This window comes from Schistocerca serialis, chromosome 10 (genome assembly GCF_023864345.2).
Source record: "Schistocerca serialis cubense isolate TAMUIC-IGC-003099 chromosome 10, iqSchSeri2.2, whole genome shotgun sequence".
Taxonomy (NCBI): domain Eukaryota; kingdom Metazoa; phylum Arthropoda; class Insecta; order Orthoptera; family Acrididae; genus Schistocerca; species Schistocerca serialis.
In genome coordinates, this window is record NC_064647.1 from 213,229,197 (window position 1) to 213,252,714 (window position 23,518).

The 23,518-nt window shown below is 42.4% G+C and overlaps 1 protein-coding gene across 2 annotated transcripts in view; it reads left to right on the forward strand.

Annotated features, from left to right (window-relative positions):
* The window catches only part of LOC126424892 (uncharacterized), a 62,864-nt gene extending 41,420 nt beyond the window's left edge, over nucleotides 1–21,444 (forward strand). The window contains exon 7 of one of the 2 annotated variants that reach the window (XM_050087724.1): nucleotides 19,844–21,444. In XM_050087724.1, coding sequence (XP_049943681.1) covers nucleotides 19,844–21,327 — 1,484 coding nt within the window. In that variant the 3' untranslated portion in view covers nucleotides 21,328–21,444. The remainder of the gene's footprint in view (nucleotides 1–19,843) is intronic. The other variant, XM_050087725.1, reaches the window with a different exon arrangement.
* The last annotated feature ends 2,074 nt before the right edge of the window (nucleotides 21,445–23,518 follow it).

A 23,518-nucleotide genomic window follows, 5' to 3' on the forward strand; every position in this document is an offset into this window, starting at 1 on the left:
GAAGGTGGCAGAAGTAACATACAGGGAGCGAGAGGCTATTCACAATTTGTACAGAAACCAGATGGCAGTTATAAGAGTCGAGGGACATGAAAGGGAAGCAGTGGTTGTGAAGGGAGTGAGACAGGGTTGTAGCCTCTCCCCGGTGTTATTCAATCTGTATATTGAGCAAGAAGTAAAGGAAACAAAAGAAAAGTTCGGAGCAGGTATTACAATCCGTGGAGAAGAAATAAAAACTTTGAGGTTCGCCGATGACATTGTAATTCTGCCAGAGACAGTAAAGGATTTGGAAGAGCAGTTGAACGGAATGGACAGTGTCTTGAACAGAGGATATAAGATGAACATCAACAAAATCAAAACGAGGATAATGGAATATAGTCGAATTAAGTCGGGTGATGCGGCGTGAATTAGATTAGGAAGTGAGGCGCTTAAAGTAGTAAATGAGTTTTGCTATTTGGGGAGCAAAATAACTGATGATGGTCGTAGTAGAGATGATATAAAATGTAGACTGGCAATGGCAAGGAAAGCGTTTTTGAAGAAGAGAAATTTGTTAACATCGAGTATAGATTTAAGTGACAGGAAGTCGTTCCTGAAAGTATTTGTATAGAGTGTAGCCATGTATGGAAGTGAAACGTGGACGATAAATAGTTTGGACAAGAAGTGAATAGAAGCTTTCGAAATGTGGTGCTACAGAAGAATGCCGAAGATTAGATGGGTAGATCACATCACTAATGAGGAGGTATTGAATAGAATTGGGGAGAAGAAGAGTTTGTGGCACAACTTGACTAGAAGATGAGATCGGTTGGTAGGACATGTTCTGAGGCATAAAGGTATCACCAATTCAGTATTGGAGGGCAGCGTGGAGGGTAAAAATCGTGGAGGGTGACCAAGAGATGAATACACTAAGTAGATTCAGAAGGATGTAGGTTGCAGTAGGTACTGGGAGATGAAGAATCTTGCACAGGATAGAGTAGCATGCAGAGCTGCATCAAATCAGTCTCAGGACTGAAGACCTCAACAACAACAACACGATCCATGCATATCCGTTTAAGTGGGACACCATCAATAAATGGGTAAAAGTAAAGGCTCAGGAAAAGTTACTGGCCTCGGAACAAAAATATGACCTTAGCGGAAAAGTTATTGGTCTCAGAACGAAAAGACGTCCATAGCAGATATAACAAGTGGAGCCATTTTCCAGCCAGGTAGATGAGACCAACGAACAACTGTTTATTCGGAAAATGGAAGCAGTTCAGAGTAAAAGGAAGCACTGGTCCCATAGCCACATTTCCAGAAAGTTGGTTAGCGCTGGATTTACTCCATGTTCTCATTAGAGCCGCGCGGAGTGGCCACGTGGTTTGAGGCGTCATGTCACGGACTGCGCGGCCGCTCCCGCCGGAGCTTCGAGTCTTCCCTCGGGCATGGGTGTGTGTGTTGTTCTTAACATAAGTTAGTTTAAGTAGCGGATAAGTCTAGGGACCGATGACTTAAGCAGTTTGGCCCCTTAGGAATTCACACACATTTGAACATTTTTTCAACAGAAAAGTTGATTGTCAACTGTTATACACGAACAGAAAATCAGAAGGGATGACAGAATTGCGAAATACCATATTACTAATCAACAGAACCAAGTGTAACATAGCGAGAACATGGTTTCATCTTCCAGCTACTATCACAGGGACAACAATGTTTATCTTTTCTCGACAAACGTTGTGTTAAAACCGTGTGCCGGACCGAGTGTCGAACTCACGGCCTTTCTTTCGCAGGCAAGTGCTCCATCGTCTATACTACTCATGCACGACTCACGAGCCCTCCTCACAGGTCTACTTACACCAGTACCTCGTCTCCTACCGTTGAGCATTTGCCCGCGAAAAGCAAAGGCACTGTTTTCATCTGTGAGGAAGTTTCATATCAGCGCAAACTCCGCTGCAGGGTGAAAATTTCATTCTGGTAACATCCCCCAGACCGTGGCAAACCCATTTCTCCGCGATATCGTATTTATCCTGGAGTGCTAGTTCTGCAAGTTTCGTTGGAGAGCTTCTGTGAATTTTGGAAGGCAAGAGACGAGTACAGATGTGAGGACGGGTTGTGAGTCGTGCTTGGGTAGCTCAGATGGTAGAGCACTTGCTGCGACTGGGAAAGGTCCTGAGTTCGAGTCTCGGTCCGGCACTCAGTTTTAATGTGACACGAAGTTTCATATCAGCGCACACTCCGCTGCAGGGTGAAAATTTCATTCTGGAAACGTTGTATTGCTAGAAAAAGCATTATGCATATTGAATGTACAGAATAGCTTAGTTATGGGCGTAGGAAGTAAAATTAGTTACAAATTTCTTAAATAAATGGGGAATGTTACGCCACAGGGTAGGAGAGGGGAAGACATTAAAATTTTTCTTAAGTTTACGCAGGCACAGCCACTGGGGACATCAGACAGAAGTCATGTACAATTGCGCACTGTATGAATATAATTCGTGCGAGAACATATCGCGACTTTCTCTAGTCAAATATTCCATACACTGTACATAATAAAATTTATTTAAGTTAATGAGCATATGCCACTATTGGAACACACTTGAAGACAACAGCAAAGATAACGTTTACATACTAATGTGTTCTAATTGCAAGTTCTTCTGCAGAGTAGAAGAATTTATCTAGAAGAAACAACTTCAGAGTAAATAGATTTCTTTCCTGCTGGTCAGATACTTTGTGTTGTGAAAGTGGCTTCAGATTCTTTCAGGCCACACATACTTCATCCGTTTCCGAAATAAGCAGAGTTCTAGCGATAATTGGTGAATTTATTTTTACTTATACTTTTGTAGGTTGACCATTATTATTACACCGAAATTATTTCCACGTAATGAGGTACCCTAACACGCCAAAGCGCATTGAAGTGTAGAATAGTGAAATTTATACCTATTTATTGATTATGTTTGGTTGTGTTGCGAGATATGATGTGAAGAGTAGAAGTAAATAAACTAGGTGTCTCATATGTTCCATAATACATTCGATATTTTCATTGATACGTACACCTTAAACATTTTATGTACTGTGCTATTCCTTGCACATTGTCCCTATGATATAGTTAATGTTTGTGTTATTATATCTGTTGTATAGGAACGATATTGCCGTCTTTTTCTTGGAATTTAGGAAGAATCAAATTGTAAATAACAAATTAATTGAAACTAATGTTTACAGTTTTTTCTATGGTTTCCACTCCAAATGATTATTTGAAATTCGTGAGTCACTCGAAAAAAGCCCTACTGTTACACGTAGTACATGGAGGGTGATTTGTAGACGTAATGGAAAGAGTGGACTCCAAAATCAACCCCACAGGAATGTATACATTATTTCTCCCAGTCTTTCACGTTCTTATTTTTCTTATATTGCCTGAATTATCCAGCGAAGTAATATTCGTTCTTCTTTTAAAGCTAACATCCGTTGCAGTGTTCAAGTACACCTTGTCATCTTCAGAATATATACCACTATACATGACGAAGCCAAATTCCTATTACACTCTATGATGACAGGTTCCTTACCCGAAAAAAAAAAGAAAAAAAGTTCGGCAAACATGGACTCTAAAATGTATACCTTAAGATCTGTGAGTATTTGCTCAGTAGGAAGGGTGTGTTTCACACTATCAAAGACAAGCAAGCGTTCTCACCGTTTAAGGTACTCATATTAGGGCCCATGATCAACGGACATTTATCTCTTGTTATGGTCGTATTACCTCCTCTACAGAGATGAAATTCATAGAGCCGGCAGTGGGAGAGATTTGTTTAAAGGTTCAAAGGCAAGAGTTAGTTTCAGATTGTTTCCAAATATCACGACACTTTTTGACCGATTTCCTTAATATTTTTACACTATATTCCAATAAACCATCGGACGGACGTAGATTACACGCATGCCTGGGCACCTGAGTGAGTCGTGGCCCATGATTTGCGCATGCGCGACGCTGAACCGTATAGTAATGTACACTACTCGCCATTAAAATTGCTGCACCACGAAGATGACGTGCTACAGACGCCAAATTTAGCCGACAGGAAGGAGATGCTGTGATATGCAAATGATTAGCTATCAAAGCATTCAAACAAGGTTGGCACCAGTGGCGACACCTACAACGTGCTAACATGAGGAAAGTTTCCAACCGATTTGACATACACAGACAGCAGTTGACCGGTATTGCCTGGTGAAACATTGTTGTGATGCCTCGTGTAAGGAGGAGAAATGCGTACCATCACGTTGCCGACTTTGATAAAGGTTGGATTGTAGCCTATCGCGATTGCGGTTTATCGTATCACGACATTGCTGCTCGCGTTGGTTGAGATCCAATGACTGTTAGCAGAATATGAAATCGGTGGGTTCAGGAGGCTAATACGGAACGCCGTGCTGGATCCCAACGGCCTCGTATCACTAGCAGTCGAGATGACAGGCATCTTATCCGCATGGCTGTAACGGATCGTGCAGCCACGTCTCGATCCCTGAGTCAACAGATGGGGACGTTTGCAAGATAACAACCATCTGGACGAACAGTTCGACGACATTTGCAGCAGCATGGACTATCAGCTCGGAGACCGTGGCTGCGGTTAGCCTTGACGCTGCATCACAGACAGGAACGCCTGCGATGGTGTACTCAGCGACGAACCTGGGTGCACGAATGGCAAAACGTCATTTTTTCGGATGAATCCAGGTTCTGTTTACAGCATCTTGATGGTCGCATCCGTGTTTGGCGACATCGTGGTGAACGCACATTGGAAGGGTGTATTCGTCATCGCCTTACTGGCGTATCACGCGGCGTGACGGTATGGGGTGCCATTGGTTACACGTCTCGGTCACCTCTTGTTCGCATTGACGGCACTTTGAACAGTGGACGTTACATTTCAGATGTGTTACGACCCGTGGCTCTACCGTCCATTCGATCCCTGCGAAACCGTACATTTCAGCAGGATAATGCACGACCGCATGTAGCAGGTCCTGTACGGGCTTTTCTGGATACAGAAAATGTGCGACTGCTGCCCTGGCCAGCACATTCTTTAGATCTCTCACCAACTGAAAAGATCTGGTCAATGGTGGCCGAGCAATTGGCTCGTCACAATACTACGCCAGTCACTGCTCTTGATGAGCTGTGGTATCGTGTTGAAACTGCATGGGCAGTTGTACCTGTACACGCCATCTAAGCTCTGTTTGACTCACTGCCCAGGCGTATCAAGGTCGTTATTACGGCCAGAGGTGGTTCATCTGGGTACTGATTTCTCAGGATCTATGCACCCAAATTGCGTGAAAATGTAATCACATGTCAGTTCTAGTGTAATATATTTGTCCAATGAATACCCGTTTATCATATGCATTTCTTCTTGGTGTAGCAATTTTAATGGACAGTAGTGTAGTTTGTGTACTTGTGGTCTCCGCCCGCAGCGAGCGCCTGTAGTTGTACTGGGAATCTCGCGCAGTTTTCAGCGCGTCCGGTTTCCCGTGCAGATAAGGGCGCTCTCGGCTATATAAGCGTTGACCGCTTCCGATTCCGCTGCCAGTCTGGACCGGGCTGCCGCACAGGCAACTGCTGAAAACGACTCAAGAGGTGTGTCATTGTAGGAGGAGCAGGCACTCACGCGCTAATGTGTATAAAGCAAATTATTACAGGGAATATGCTTATCACGACTAGGAGGAAACCATGCATATTGTAACTGTGGCTACGTGGTATTAGACCACAGTCTCTGTAATAAATTATGATTCAATAAGTAGTGTCTACCATTGAAACCTGCAATTTCCGATATGAGGTCATTAGACCTTATTAGTTGCATGTCCTCTCAACAGTCAATTCCTAGAATTTTTATATAATGAACTTATATCGGAAATGCATGGTTTCAATGCTAGAGACCACTTGTTCGGTCATAAGGTGTTAAAGAGACTGTGGTCTAACATGCACTGTTACAACACAACAGCTGGAGAGGTCTTTCATATCCCGTGTACCACTGATCCAAACCGATTAACCCATTCATTTTCAGTGCCTTTAATTCCCAGCCAAGGTTTCGTTTGCAATAGCAATAAACAAGGCTCAAGATCTACATCTACATCTACATCTATACTCCGCGAGCCACCTTACGGTGTGTGGCGGAGGGTACTTATTGTACCACTATCTGATCCCCCCTTCCCTGTTCCATTCACGAATTGTGCGTGGGAAGAACGACTGCTTGTAAGTCTCCGTATTTGCTCTAATTTCTCGGATCTTTTCGTTGTGATCATTACGCGAGATATATGTGGGCGGTAGTAATATGTTGCCCATCTCTTCCCGGAATGTGCTCTCTCGTAATTTCGATAATAAACCTCTCCGTATTGCGTAACGCCTTTCTTGAATTGTCCGCCACTGGAGCTTGTTCAGCATCTCCGTAACGCTCTCGCGCTGACTAAATGTCCCCATGACGAATCGCGCTGCTTTTCGCTGGATCATGTCTATCTCTTCTATTAATCCCACCTGGTAAGGGTCCCATACTGATGAGCAATACTCAAGAATCGGACGAACAAGCGTTTTGTAAGCTACTTCTTTCGTCGATGAGTCACATTTTCTTAGAATTCTTCCTATGAATCTCAACCTGGCGCCTGCTTTTCCCACTATTTGTTTTATGTGATCATTCCACTTCAGATCGCTCCGGATAGTAACTCCTAAGTATTTTACGGTCGTTACCGCTTCCAATGATTTACCACCTATGGCATAATCGTACTGGAATGGATTTCTGCCCCTATGTATGCGCATTATATTACATTTATCTACGTTTAGGGAAAGCTGCCAGCTGTCGCACCATGCATTAATCCTCTGCAGGTCCTCCTGGAGTACGTACGAGTCTTCTGATGTTGCTACTTTCTTGTAGACAACCGTGTCATCTGCAAATAGCCTCACGGAGCTACCGATGTTGTCAACTAAGTCATTTATGTATATTGTAAACAATAAAGGTCCTATCACGCTTCCCTGCGGTACTCCCGAAATTACCTCTACATCTGCAGATTTTGAACCGTTAAGAATGACATGTTGTGTTCTTTCTTCTAGGAAATCCTGAATCCAATCACAAACCTGGTCCGATATTCCGTAAGCTCGTATTTTTTTCACTAAACGTAAGATAAGAGAAAGTAGGCAAGAGGAGAATAACGGGAGGGGGTGGGGGCGATGTAATGGTCGTAAAAGTGGGGGAAAGGGGGGAGGAGGAGAATGACAGAGAGAGGTGGAGAAGGAGACGGCGAGAGATGGGTGATGATGACATGGACGAAGAGATGGGGAGAAGGTGATGGACAAACAGGGGGAGGAGGCAAAGGTCATGGACAAAGCCTATGGCAAACCTGTCACGGAGCACTCACAGCCTTGTAAAATGGGAGACATGATGGAATACCTCATTCATGAACAGACCAGGTCAGCGACACAGGTACAGCAAGATGATGCTCTGGGCTTCCTTGATCTTTTAGTCCACCATAGATCTAGTAGATTTGTCAGCTGTAATGCGCATGACAAATCCACCCAAACTGTCTGAAATCTTTACGTTCTTAGCTACTACTATTTAGGATCGAAGTGTCCTGTTCTGAGGACTCCAATGTGTCGAATACAAAAGTCATATGAAAAAATTACCTGTATTTACAATGTGTCAAGTGGTTTTATTTATACAATCGTAGGTTAAATGCCCCAAGGAATTTCTGCAACAGCATTCTTCGTTTTGGCATCAGGAACGTTCTATATGGTATCTACAGTAGTACAATATAGACATCATGTAGCCAGCAGATAATGGGCGTTCTGAAAATCTCAAAGATTGCGTTGTTCAAATACACAAATACATACTCCTCTTCTCATAGTCTCTTCGAACTACGCCAGCAGCTTATTGCCACAAACAAATACACTGATACACAAGCACACGTACAATACACAACACCCCATACACTTACATACATAAAACTTTAAATTTCGTCTGGAACTTTCGGACAACCGTATGTCGAAATAAAATCAAATAGCTGCAACACCCCGGTTTTGGTCACTAGGCGAACGCCAGAACTGGAAATCTCGACACTAATATTTCCAACGCCTCTAAAAAGAGTTCCCAATACAGCAGTCGACTGCAAACAACAAGATCACTGCCCAGGTCGGCCTGCTCATCAACTTTACTCCTTTTCACTTACTTTTACTTTTAATGGCATCTCCGCTGTTCATTAATATCTCTCTATTCCCTTTCGCCAACACTGACGATCATCGCAGTCTGCCTCTTTGAGTGTTCTCTTCCTCATCCTTCCAATCATTCCTGCGCTCCATGTTTTTCTCAGCCGTCTGTGCTTCCGCCTTTATGATATTAACCACTCCAAGGTTTGCTTTCAGCCACCACCGTTGCTTCATTTGCCTCTTGAAGAGACCAATTCTCAGTTTTTTAGACGGCCAGTCATTCGAAGTTCACTGCTTCCCTAATTTATTATCCCCTCTGTTCTGGGAAACTTACCCGCCCTCCTTATTCCAGCCATCTCTGCTGCCTGTACTGTACTTCTCTGCCATTCCTCCAGGGACCATCCACCTGCACCATATGTTTTGTGTGCAGAATCCTCTCCTGTCTTTCTTTTGATACTGCCATGCTCCACAGAACTCCATTTAGCATCTTACATTCATGCTCTTCCTTGCTGGATCCTGCCTTCCACATCTGCTTTGCAGCTTGCTGATGTATAGATCCTAAGTGTTGAAACTGCTTCAGTACTTTAACAGTCGATTGTGGTGGTACTACATCCCTCCTGCTACTAGCTATTCTGTATTATTCACGTTCATTCTAAACCCATTTCATTCGTATGTTTCACTTAACTTCTTTACTACATACAGTGTGTGATACTATGTTGTTGTTGTTGTGGTCTTTAGTCCAGAGACTGGTTTGATGGAGCTCTCAATGCTACTCTATCCTGTGCAAGTTTCTTCATCTCCCAGATCTTTCTGAATCTAGTGTATTCGTCTCTTGATCTCCCTCTACGATTTTTACCCTCCACGCTACCCTCCAATACTAAATTGGTGATCCTTTGATGCCTCAATGGATATGCCCTACCACCCGATCCCTTCTAGTCAAGTTGTGCTACAAATTTCTCTTCTCCCCAATTCTATTAATACCTCCTCATTAGTTACGTGATCTACCCATCTAATCTTCAGCATTCTTCTGTAGCACCACATTTCGAAAGCATCTATTCTCTTCTTGTTCAAACTATTTATCGTCCACGTTTCACTTCCATTCATGGCCACACTCCATAAAAATACTTCCAGAAACGACTTTCTGGCACTTAAATCTGTCACTTAAAACTGTCCATTCCGTTGAATTGCTCTTCCAGGTCCTTTGCTGTCTCTGACAGAATTACAATATCATCGGCGAACCTCAAAGTTTTTATTTCTTCTCCATGGATTTTAATACCTACTCTGAATTTTTCTTTTGTTTCCTTTACTGCTTGTTCAATATACAGATTGAATAACATCGGGGATAGGTTACAACCCTTCTCACTGCCTTCCCAACCACTGCTTCCCTTCCATGCCCCTCGACTCATATAACGGCCATCTGGTTTCTGTACAAATTGTAAATAGCCTTTCGCTCCCTGTATTTTACCCTTGCCACCTTCAGATTTTGAAAGAGAGTTTTCCAGTCAACGCGGTCAAAAGCTTTCTCTAAGTCTACAAATGCTAGAAACGTAGCTTTGCCTTTCGTTAATCTATTTTCTAAGATAAGTCAGTATTGCCTCACGTGTTCCAATATTTCTACGGAATACAAACTGATCTTCCCGGAGGTCGACTTCTATCAGTTTTTCGATTCATCTGTAAAGAATTCGCGTTAGCATTTTGCAGCCAAGGCTTATTAAACTGATAGGTCGGTAATTTTCACATCTGTCTACGCGTTCTTTCTTTGGGATTGGAATTATTATATTCCTCTTGAAGTCTGAGGGTATTTCGCCTGTCTCATACATTTTGATCACCAGATGGTAGAGTTTCGTCAGGACTGGCTCTCTCAAGGCTGTCAGTAGTTCTAATGGAATGTTGTCTACTCCCGGGGCGCTGTTTCGAATGAGGTATTTCAGTGCTCTGTCAAACTCTTAACGCAGTATTGTATCTCCCATTTCATCTTCATCTACATCCTCTTCCATTTCCATAATATTGTCCTCAAGAACAGCGCCCTTGTATAGACCCTCTATATACTCCTTCCACCTTTCTGCTTTTCCTTCTTTGCTCAGAACTGGGTTTCCATCTGAGCTCTTGATGTTCATACAAGTGGTTCTCTTTTCTCCAAAGGTCTCTTTAATTTTCCTGTAGGCAGTATCTATCTGACCCCTAGTGATATACGCCTCTACATCCTTACATGTGTCCTCTAGCCATCCCTGCTTAGCTATTTTGCACTTCCTGTCGATCTCTTTTTCGAGACGTTTGTATTCCTTTTTGCCTGCTTCATTTACTGCATTTTTTATTTTCTCCTTTAATCAATTAAATACAATATCTCTTCTGTTACCCAAGGTTTTCTGTTCACCCTCATTCTTTTACCTACTTGATCCTCTGCCGCCTTTACTATTTCATCTCTAAAAGCTACCCATTATACTTCTACTGTGATACTATAAGCGCAGATATTTTCACTTTTGGTACCTTAACATGTACACACATCAGTGTGTTGGTTGTTCTTTCTCTGCATAGAACAGTCTTCCTACAATACAAACAGGTCACATAATTTACTGCATTAACGCATCCAACCTTCAACATATGATCTGCTGCCCAGGGCAAAACAACCATTCTTGCACTTGTTCTTGGAGGTACTAACCAACCTAAAAATATTCGATTTGTAACAGGTGTAGTTATCGGCCTGTAAACGAAGTAAAATCTGATCTAATCTTGTTCAGTACACTGTTTGCAGCCATCAATAAAAATATCTGTACGTATACGCCCTGTATGTGTATGGTATCCCCCGTAAACCATGGACCTTCTCGTTGGTGGGATGAATTGCGTGCTTCAGCGACACATACAGATGTACTGTAGGTGCTACCAAAATGGAGGTCAGACAAATGTGTAGTTCCTCAAGAAGGGGAGGAACCTTTTCAGTAATTGCAGGGCTAAAAGTCTGGATGGTTGATTGGTCTGCCCTTGTAACATAAACCAAAACGGAGTTGCTATGCTAGTACTGAAAGCGAAGGGAGACTACAGCCGTAATTTTTGCAGAGGGCGCACAGCTGTACTGTATGGTTGCATGATGATGGCACCCTCTAATCAGGAGTATGTCATCAGGCGACACAAAACTTGTATTCTATGATCTAGAGTGTGGAAGGATTGACCCCTTAATTGTGCAGGTAGGCTGGAAAATTTTAGAAGGGAAATGAATATACTGAAATTAAATAGTACAGGACTTCTGGACAGATGAATACAGGGTTATAAATACAAAATCAGTTAGGGGATTGCTGGTGTGGGTTTAATAATGAATAAGGAAATAGGAATCAGGTAAGCCTACTAGGTTCATCTTAGCTAATGCATTATTGTAGTCAAGATAGGCACGAATCCCACATTTACCACAATAGTACAAGTTCATAGGCCAACAGATTATAAGAAGGTTAAGCAAATGTATGATGAGATAAAAGAAATTAGTTGGATAGTTAAGAGAGACGAAAATTTAATAGTGACAGGGAACTGAAATTCGATAATAGGAAAAGTATGGGAAGGAAAAACGGTAGCTGAATATGTATTGGTGGTAAGGAATGAAAGAGGAAGCCGCCTGGTAGAATTATGCATGGAGTATAATTTAATCATCATTAACACTTGGTTTAAGAATCATGAAGTAAGGCATTGCACTTGGAAGAGACCTAGAATGATTAAAAGGTAAGACGGAACCAGATTTTAAATTGTAAGACTCAGACATTGGCAGATGTGGACGCTGACCACAATTAATTGGTTATGAACTGTAGCTTGAAACGGAAGAAACTGCAAACACGTAGGAAATTAAGAAGATGTGACGTGGATAAGTTAAAAGGACTGGATGTTGCTGAGAGTTTCATAGGAAACATTAGGCAACAGTTGACAAGAGCAGAGGAAAGGAATACAGTAGAAGACGAACGGGTAGCTTTGAGGGATGAAATAGTCAAGGCAGCTGATTATCAAATAGCTAAAAAGACAAGGTGTAGTAGAAATCCTTGGATAACACAGGAAAGATAGAATTTACCTCATGAAAGGACAAAATATAAAAATGCAGCAAATGAAGTAGGTGGAAGGGAATGCAAACGTGTAAAAAATGAGGAAGTGAAAAATGGCTAAGCAGGAATGACCAGACGACAAATGTTAGGATGTAGAAGCATATTTCAGTAGCAGAAAGATATCGCCTACAGGAAAATTAATGAGCATTTGAAAAGTAAAGAAGCAGCTGTGTGAACATCGAGAGATCAGCTGGAAAACCAGACCCAAGCAAAGAAAAGAAAGCTTAAAGGTGGAAGGAGTAAATAGAGGGTCTATACAAGGGCGATGTACTTGATGGAAATATTATGGAAATGGAAGAGGACGTAGATGAAGATGAAATGGGAGATATGATACTGAGGGAAGAATTTGACAGAACATTTAAAGGCTTATGTCGAAACAAGGCCCTGGGAGTAGACGACATTCTCTCAGAACAACTAGTAGACTTGACGAAACTCTTCCATTTGGCGTGCAAGATGTATGGGACAGATGAATACCCTCAGACTTCCAGAAGAATCTAATACCTACAATTCCAAAGAAATAAGATGGTGGTACGTGCGAATATTATCGAATTATCAGCTTAACAAATCATCGTTATAAAATAAAACACCAATTGTTTACAGAAGAATGCAAAAACTGACAGAAGCCGACCTCGAGGAAGATCAGTTCGGATGCTGGAGAAATATAGGAACACATGAGGCTGACTGTACGACTTATCTTAAAAGCTAGGTTAAGGAAGGGCAACCGTACCATTACAGCATTTGTCGACATAGAGAAACCTTTTGATGATGTTGAATGGAAGACTTCCTTTGAAATTCTGAAGGTAACAGGGATAAAATACAGGGAGCGAAATGCTGTTAACAGGTGATACAGAAACTAGATGGCATTTATAAGAATCGAGGAGTATGAAGGCGAAGCAGTGTTTGAGAAGGGGCTGAGACAAGCTGCAGCCTATCACCGAAATTATTCAATCTGTGCACTGAGAAAACGCTAAAGGAAACTAAATAAAAATTTGGAGTATGAATTAAAGATCAGGGAGAAGAAATAAAAAGTTTGAAGTATACGCTGACGTTGTAATTCTATTAGAGGCAGCGAGGCACTTGGAAGAGCAGTAGAATAAATGGACAGCGTCTTGAAAGTAGGATATAAGACGAACATCAACAACAGAAATGGAGACGAGATACTGGCAGAAGTAAAGCTGTGAGGACCGCGCGTGAGTCGTGCTTCGGTAGCTCAGATGGTAGAGCACACAGTTTTAATCTGCCAGGAAGTTTCAGAAATGGAATTTTCTCGAATAAATCAAATTATACTGAGAAAATTAGATCAGCAGACGAGACATTAACAGTAGTAGATGTGTTTCACTATCTGAGAAGTAAAATAACTGACGATGGCAGAATTAAAGAGGATATAAAATGTCGACTGGCAGTTGTAAGAAAAGCGTTTCTGAAGAAAAGAAATATGTTAACATCGAAAATAATTTTGAAATGTGGTACGAGTCTTCTGACGCTGCCGTCTCGAATTCCTTTCCTGCTCCAAGCTCTTCATCTCAAAGTGTCACTTTTCTCCACGACTTTTACAGCTTCTTCTAACACCATGGAGGTTGTTCCGTGATGTCTTAGTGCATGCCCCATCATTCTGTACTTTCTTCTTGTCACTGTTTCCATGTGTTCCTTTCTTCGCCAATTCTGTGGAAAACCTCCACACTCCTTACCGTATCAGTCCACCTAATTTTCAACATTCTTCTGTAGCAACACATCTCAAGTGCTTCGATTTTATTCTGTTCTGGTTTCCCCACTGTCCATTATACACTACCATACGATGCTGTACTGCAAAAGTACATTCTCAGAAATTTCTTTCTCAAAGTAAGACCTGTGTGTGTTTGTCCTTAGGATAATTTAGGTTAAGTAGTGTGTAAGCTTAGGGACTGATGACCTTAGCAGATAAGTACCATAAGTTTTCACACACACATCTGTAGAACATTACGAAGGAAATCAGCATACATTGCACCATTTAGATTGCCATCGATAAAATGGGGGCCAATTATCCTTCCTCCCATAATTCCGCACCATACATTAACCTGCCAAGGTCGCTGATGTTCCACTTGTTGCAGCCATCGCAGATTTTCCGTTGCTCGATAGTGCATATTATGACAGTTTACGTTACGGCTGTTGGTGAATGACGCTTCGTCGGTAAATAGAACGCGTGCAAAAAATCTGTCATCGTCACGTAATTTCTCTAGTGCCCAGTGGCAGAAGTGCACACGACGTTCAAAGTCGTCGCCATGCAATTCCTGGGCATAGAAATATGGTACGGGTGCAATCGATGTTGATGTAGCATTCTCAACACCGATGTTTTTGAGATTCTCGATCTCGCACAATTTGTCTGCTACTGATGTGCGGATTCGCCGCGACAGCAACTAAAACACCTACTTGGGCATCATCATTTGTTGCAGGTCCTGGTTGACGTTTCACATGTGGCTGAACAAATCCTGTTTCCTTAAATAACGTAACTATTCAGCGAACGGTCCGGACACTTGGATGATGATGTCCAGGATACCGAGCAGCATACATAGCACACGTCCGTTGGGCATTTTGATCACAACAGCCATACATTAACACGATATCGACGTTTTCCGCAATTGGTAAACGGTACATTTTAACACGGGTAATGTATCACTAACCAAATACCGTCCGCACTGGCGGAATGTTACGTGATACCACGTACTTACACGTTTGTGACTATTACAGCGCCATCTATCACAAAGCGAAAAAAAGTGGTCCAACTAAAACATCCATATTTCTTTACGTATTACACGAGTATGTGATAAAAAATGGGGGTTCGTATTTAAAAAAACCCAGTTGATATCCATTTGACTTACGGCAGCGCCATATAGCGGGCCAACCATAGCGCCATCTGGTTTCCCCCTTTAAGCTAGACGAGTTTCGTTCTTTGTAGTTTTTTCGTTTGATGCTTGTTTCATGAGATATTTGGCCCGTTCACTATCAATGGTCCACCCTGTATATGTCAGAACTTTGGGAAATAAGAAAGAGAAAATAAATAAAATGCTGTATCGTGGAAATGAATTTCTGGAGACAAAATGCTGGAGTGTTGGGCCACAACTAAAATGAAGAAATCAGAAAAGTTAGGGAAGTTGCAGGGAAGATAAATGAAGCTGACCATACGAGGAATTTACTGCGGAATAACCATTCAGAACTAAATAGTGACAATATACGACAAAAGGGAAAAAGGAAACGGGGTCGCCCGTCTAGAAGGTGGGTAGCCTAGTCAAGGAATCTGTGGGGTCCTGGAAACCCCAGGAGGGGACTGGACAGACTATAGACTATGCAGATTGAAAAGCGACGAACGGCATTAGCTCCAATTCACTCGTAGATATGTATACATTTATACTTAAAAAGTAAATAAACTGTTTTTTATACAATAAAAATACGAGATGTCTACAAAAATACCGTTTTTATTTTGAAAGAATTTTTTTGTGTACACATCAACGTTCTCTGTTCGAAATGATCCCAACAGATATTGTACACTAATGCCAGTACATTTTCCGATCCCTGAAACAGTCCTGGTACTCGACCTTTGGGACGGATACTTCTCTCGGTGATGCTTTTTTAGTCTCATCTATGTTGTTTTTAGTCTCATCTATGCTTCATGGTTTCCTTCACTTTCCGGAACAGAAGAGCACATGGGGCTATATCTGCCGAATATAGGGACTAGTGAATCATTACAGGATTGCTTTCGGCCAGTAATTCACAAACAAGCAACGATCTGGGAGCAGATGAAGTATACAGGATGTAATAATAGCTATGGAGAAACTTTCAGAAAAAATTCGTCACACATGCAAGAATAAAGCATGTTAGATGGACATGGATCCAGAAACGGTCTACTTCATTCATTTTTTTACTTCTCTTCATAATCACATTATTCATGGGCAACACAACTGATTTCATTCATACTTAACAAACAGAATGTAAAAGGTTGTGAAGGAAGTCCCACAAGGTTCCGTTTTTGGTCCACTTCTATTCCTTTTTGTAAGCTAACGAGAATCCTCACGAAATTTTGGAATCAGGTGATTAACAGAAATTGTGGAATCATATCATCAACAAAGATCTTCTGCCAACATTTGAGCTATGAACCTTAGCGAGTGTTTCTTATCTCACCCAAGCCCAATGGAGAAACTAGATTTCTTTGAGGATACTCTACCTGTTCTGCTGCAACACGTGCCACACTTAGCGCGACAAACCTTGTACTTAACGATGGAGTTTCTCGTCGTCTCAGTGTTAATGTTCATAGGATTCTAAATAAGCGATTCCGTGATGGATGGTAGGTAGAGGTTGCTTCTACCCTCTTCGGACCTAAACCAACGAAACTTCTACTTGTGAGAAGGTTTTTAAAGCTCTTGTGTACGGAACCCCGCTGCAAGGTGAATTGGGTCGTCATGCCCGTATTATGGAAGGCTGTGAAATAATAAGCAATTCTCCAGGGATGCATCAACGCATAAGAGACGTTTGATTCATGTATTCTTGCAAACGGAGGGCGTTTCGCATATTTAATTAACGGAAGTGTTTAATACTGTGCTGATACGTTCTTTTCCTGCCTGTTTCCCACAATTAATGTTATGGAAGGTTGTAGAAATTAAGCTCTAACACAGAAATGAAGCTTTTCCAAACCCGTGTTCATATATTCCCTTCCTCTACATATGTGTGTCAGAGATTTTATTCTCATAACATCCGAAATAATTTCATCTCATGAACAAATTGATATGAAAGCATCACCAGCGACTTCTATGATTGTGATTCGGCGAACGATCATAGTCATTTCCTTCAGTTTTTTTCAACGATTCCATCGACTGGTGATGTGCTGGAGCGTACAGTGCGGTCGTCTTCTTCAGTATCTTTACAGCCTTCTTCGAAACGCTTACACCACTTGTAAATCCTTAGTTTAGTGGTAGAAGATACATCAAAAGCAATATTCAACATTACTAAAAGTTTACTTCGCTTTATTCCGTTCTTACAGCAAAATTTAATGTAATTTCTTTCATTCACTTTTATATGGCTAACACTTTTCACATACTTCAATTTACCAAGACAGCGAAAGAAAAGAATTACTCGAATCGGACTAGTACAACACACGAAAATAGAAAATTCTCGTTGAATTTCATTAGTTTTCCTTTTTGATGTAAGACTAGTGTGAGTAGTACTGGAATGAATGATTATCCGAGTAAACTGGATGATCATGTGATAAAGCTGTAAATTATATGGAAACCATGGATGAATGGCAGCTGGCGGATTCAATACTCCTAGGTTCCCAGAAGGCATTTGACACGTTGTCAAACTGCAGACTATTAAAGGTACGAGCTTACGAAATAGGTTCCCAGATATGTGAATGGTTCGAAGACTTCTAGAGTTCTTTTTCTCGTTTTGGTTACAGAACACCGCAGCTGTTTTCGTAAATTACACTGTAGAAATTATTGCAACGAGTAACAAGATTTTTTGAAATAATTTTCTTGTACCATTACTAGTTTCGAGCCTGTGCCCATCGTCAATTGGTAGCGCCGACTTCTTTGCAAATTTTACATTGCCGTACTAAAGCATAACCAAGTTTTTGTGTCTGCATACTTTGCAAAAGGTTTTAAAGTCGGCAATAAAATTTAACAAAGTTTTTGTGCTTAAGTAGTTTTACACCTGCCCATGCTCTGTACATTGTAGTTACTGATAATACTCTTCTCGGGTGTGCATCCGGATCATAACGTCATCTTGACACAATATTTCAGAGGTCCACCTGGCCGCCATCTTCAGGTGAGAGTGCTGGTACGCGATCTCGTCGGAACTGACTTCTCAGCGAAAGCGGCGGTCCCTATAATGGCCGCAGAAGGCCCACAACGTGTGCGCGAGAAGGTGCAGTAACTGCCCTCTAGCGGAAGTAAACATACCGCTCCGCCAGTGGTGGAAACAGGCGAAATCGAGATATCGCTATCAAAAAACTAAAAATTATTCCGACGATTGAAACACAGACCGTTGTTTTTTAACGTCTGATAACACCGGGTTCGAAGTCTTTCTTAAAGGGTAACCCTTGTCTCAATCAATAAGATTATCGGATAATCGAATCTCTATGGATTCTTTTAAAACACAGTCCCAATAGCGAGATGCAGGGGCAACCATTTGTGTCTCGTCGTACAGCATTCTATGTTCCTGGGTGAGACAGTGCTCCGCCACTGCAGATTTCTCGGGCTGAAGCAACTGTGTGTGCCGCTGGTGTTCAACACATCGGTCCTGAATGGTCCGGATTGTCTGACCAATATAAGCCTTCCCACAGTGGCAAGGGATCTCGTGCACACCGGCCTTCCTCAAACCCAAGTTATCCTTAACTGAGCCAAGAAGAGCTCTAATCTTGGCTGGCGGACGAAAAATAGTTTTTATATGATATCTTTTTAGAATTCTTCCTATTTTCGAGGAAATGCTCCCAGCAAAAGGTAGAAAAGCCACCGATTTGAAGGTATCTTCTGGTGTTTTAGGCGAATGTCCAAACTGGAAAGCACGACGGATCTGTTTATCTGTATAGCCATTCTGCTTGAACACAACCTCATGATGGTCCACTTCTTGTGTCAAGCTTTCTCCGTCTGAAATAGCATAAGCTCTTCTCGCCAACGTCCGCAGGACCCCCGTATGCTGGAACGATGGATGACAGCTAGAAGCATGCAGGTAACTGTCCGTGTGCGTAGGCTTTCGATAAACACTGTGTCCCAGTATCCCATCATCCTTTCTGTACACCAGAACATCCAGAAACGGAAGCTTCCCATCACTTTCCACCTCCATGATAAACTTGATGCTAGGATCAGGGAATTAAAATGATCTAGGAGGCGGTCAAGAGCTTCTTTCCCATGAGACCACATCATAAACGTATTGTCGACGTACCTTTCGAAACAGTCTGGTTTTAAAGTCGCCTTCTTCAGCCTCATGTCCTCAAAATCCTCAATAAAAAGATTGGCGACTATTGGGGACAGTGGGCTCCCCATAGTCACTCCGTCAGTCTGTTCAAAGTATTTGTCATTGAATAAAAAGTACGTCGACGTCAGCACATGGCGACAAAGCTTAGTTGTTTCGTCATCTAGTTTCTCACCAATTAATTGAAAGGATTCTTCCAAGGGAACCTGGGTAAAAAGGGACACGACATCAAAACTCACAACCTGTTTCTGCACTTGACGTCCTCCTTGCTCCGTCCTTCATGGGCTATTTTGCTGACTGGGCAGCAGAATTCCTTAACTTTATCTACTCATGATTACGAATTATGATGTTAAATCTGTCACTGTTCTCATTTCTGTTACTTCCCATTACTTCCGTCTTTCTTCGAGTTCCTGTCGATCCGTATCAGTACTCATTAGACCATAACACTCATAATGTTGTGTAATTCTTTTTGACTTTCACTGAGGACAGCAATTTGAAAGATAAGATAAGGGAAATTACTGCTTGTATGGAGCCACATAGACATTCGCTTTCTTCCTTGCTCTGTTTGCGAGTGAAACGAGAAAGGAATGGCCAATAGCGGTGCTGGGTACCATCCTCCAGGCACCATATGGTGGCTTGCAGATTATGTATGTAGACGTAGATGCAGAAGTAGCTTTCTTTTTAAAAATCACTTATGTCTCTTTTTTTTCAGGTGAAAAGTCGATACTGGGCGACCAGAGCAACGTTGTCGTGTCTGTCGATACTAGCTGTGTGCAGTTGATGGTGGACATGATAGCTCTGCCCACATGTCCAATGGAGGATCTGCCTCAGGGGACCGTCAACAGACACAGAGAATGTCGGACTCGCCTGACGAGCAACCTCGTACACAGGGTCTCACATATTCCAGTCACCAGTTACCTCGCGTACACGCAGAGGGTGAACATAAATGTCTGTCTGCTCTCGTGGATAGTGTCCAATGAAAGGAGCATCTGTCACGACGTCCATACCGGAATCGTCAAATCGGTGAACGATATGTACTGCGTACTTTCAAACTCGCGCGAGAAAGTTTGTGCACAGCTCAGTGCCAAAGATGGCATCTGCTCCATTTCGAGATCGATGTTATGGCTGATGTGTCCGTCCTACCACAGAGACAGCTTCGAGTCACTATACCCACGTCGAGACGACGTAATGGTGTTTACCTTCGATACGGGTCCATATAAATGCGAACCGTACTGGCGGCCCTCAGAGTTTCCCAATATCTACAAATGGAGAAGGAACGTAGTGAAATACTTGAGTCTCAAGACTGACTTCCTGCAGCCTTTAGAGGTTACACTAATTTCTTTGAATGTCGTCTTTCGAGTTTTAACTGCGGGAGTGTACGGCTATATCCCCAAACTACGTAACGTCCCCGGGAAGCTATTGCTGTGCTTCCAGATCACGGGGTTGGTACAGATCGTCCTCTCCGAGATTGTCCACCGCTTTGCGAACGCCTTAGACCTCCAGACGACAGTACAACTCGACAGCTCGCTCACCATTCTCAGCTGCCTCTGGCTCAACTCGTTCTGTTACGAGATGTTGAACTGCGTTCGACAGCTCAGTCTTCCGGACCAACTGAGCCAAGGCGAAGCCCGTCGAATATTCCGAAAGCACGTCCTGTGCGTGTCCAGTCTCTGGACTGCGGTCTCCACTGCAATGATCGTTCTAGAGCGTGTGGACGACACGTACATATTCCATAGCAGGGTACTTTTCTTCGTCGCCATCTGCTTATCGATTCTCTTCAACTCAGTGGTACTCGTAATGGTATGGGACCTATACCTTCGGAACCGGTCTTCTATGAAGCAGCTGGATGTTACTACGAAACTGAAGTTGGGCAGCAAGAGACGGTTAGCCTTCCTCATAGCCAAGATGTGTATCTTCAGCGGTCTGGGAGTTTTTATTCGCGTGGCCTTTCACCAGATTGAAGGACTTCCACAGGCCATTTACTACGTCCATCTGGTGAGCATGCTTCAGGGCCCTGCCTTTTTCGTTCTGATTGTCTGCAACGACACCACACTCCCTCTCCTTAAGAACAGACTATTACAGAGGTGGAACCCAGGTGTCCAGAGACCGGGCCAAGAGCAGGGATCTGCAGCAATGAGGAACTGGCAGAGGCGCAAGCGACTCACGGAGGCTGACGCTGCAAATACTGCAGTGTGAGCCTGTATCATGGGTCTTCATTGCCACCTTTAGACCTACTGCTTATGTTTGTATAACAGGTCGTAGTAACAAAACGTTTTTAGAACTTCTTATATAATGTAATGGATAATAAAAATATGTTTCAGCAAAGTGATTATTATTAATAATAAAGCATTGTGTTGCGAGGTGCCGGGCTGGCGAAGAGTTTGTACCTCTTTAATTCTGAAGAATTTTGCATGAGAACGAGACATGTACTCGACCTCCTCCTTACCTATCACCTAATTATTTATGCGCACAGCGGTAACGAGGGGAAATGATGGTGGATCCTGCTAGTTGGTAAAATAAGGAGCGCATACTCACAATAATTTAATAACAATCGTAACCTACTCAGAGAAAAAAGAAAGAGAACTTTATCACAATAAACAACAGGAAATGGGACTCTGCATGTATCTACGAAATGAAAGTTGTTGTTGTTGTGGTCTTCAATCCTGAGACTGGTTTGATGGAGCTCTCCATGCTACTCTATCCTGTGCAAGCTTCTTCAGCTCCCAGTACCTACTGCAGCCTACATCCTTCTGAATCTGCTTAGTGTATTCATCTCTTGGCCTCCCTCTACGATTTTTAACCTCCACGCTGCCCTTCAGTAGTAAATTGGTGATCCCTTGATGCCTCAGAACATGTCCTACCAACCGATCCCTTCTTCTAGTCAAGTTGTGCCACAAACTCCTCTTCTCTCCAATTCTATTCAATACCTCATTATTAGTTATGTAATCTACCCATCTAATCTTCAGCATTATTCTGTAGCACCACATTTCGAAAGCTTCTATTCTCTTCCTTTCTAAACTATTTATCATTCATGTTTCACTTCCATACATGGCTATACTCCATACAAATACTTTCTGAAACGACTTCCTGACACTTAAATCAATACTCGATGTTAACAAATTTCTCTTCTTCAGAGACGCTTTCCTTGCCATTGCCAGTCTACGTTTTATATCCACGAAATGAGATGCAGCTTAAATATTACAATGAGATTAATTATACATCAGAACATAAGGCACATGATTATCGACACAAACAGTAGGTTAAAGGATAAGATATTCTGAACTATTGTGCGAATAAGAGTTGGCTCGAGAACAAGGACTCCTACTCTCTGTGACGCAAGATCTTGACGATAATGAATGGCAGTCCTAATCAATTCAAAAATGGTTCAAATGGCTCTGAGCACTATGGGACTTGACATCTATGGTCATTAGTCCCCCAGATCTTAGAACTACTTAAACCTAACTAACCTAAGGACAGCACACAACACGCAGTCATCACGAGGCAGAGAAAATCCATGACCTCGCCGGGAATCGAACCCGGGAACGCGGGCGCGGGAAGCGAGAACGCTACCGCACGACCACGAGCTGCGGACTCCTAATCGCTCAAATATTACTCTCTCGTATACTGCAGTATCGAAATTAGTAGTGAGAGCTCACATGGAATCACATGGAGAAACAAGCAAGGTGGACTTGTGGCAAAGGGAGCGCGCGTGCAGCTGAGGGCTTTAGTATAAAATTAATCTCTCAGTATTCGGAGAAGTGCAGCCCCCAACCGGAAACGCAGTGTGCCGCGTCCTCCAATGCTCGCCTCACACAAGCCACCCAGGGAAGTAACCCAACATGCATAGGAATGAAGTGAAAAGTATTTTGAGCTCTCAGTACAAATACTCTCGTTACAATAACCTTATTCCCTCTGTTACCACAGTGCAATGACATAGAACATTAATGGAATTGACGAAAATGAGAGGCGACATGAAAAATAGGGCATGGAAACTCTCACTGTAAGGTACTCATTCTGTACTGTATGGTTGGAAATGAAGAACTTGCTTCGTAAGCTACAATCGCAGTGTAGACGCTTTTATTGTTCCACGATGACAGGCTTCATTCCCGTGCTGCCATAATCTGGTCTAAGGGGGAAAATTAAGATTATGAGGAGTGAGGGGGAGGGAGGCCACAGTTAATTTCACTAATTTGATAAAATACAAAATTCCACGAACCTTATGGAACCTGTCATAAAATTGCCATGTTACGTTACATGAAGGCAAAGTGTTAAAGGCATTCCGCATGCACCCATCTCTTGATAGAAACCCAGTTGATAACATGCATGTAGATGATAAAATGCACAGAGTTGATAAAATCCTCAAACCACCCATGGATATAACGAAGAC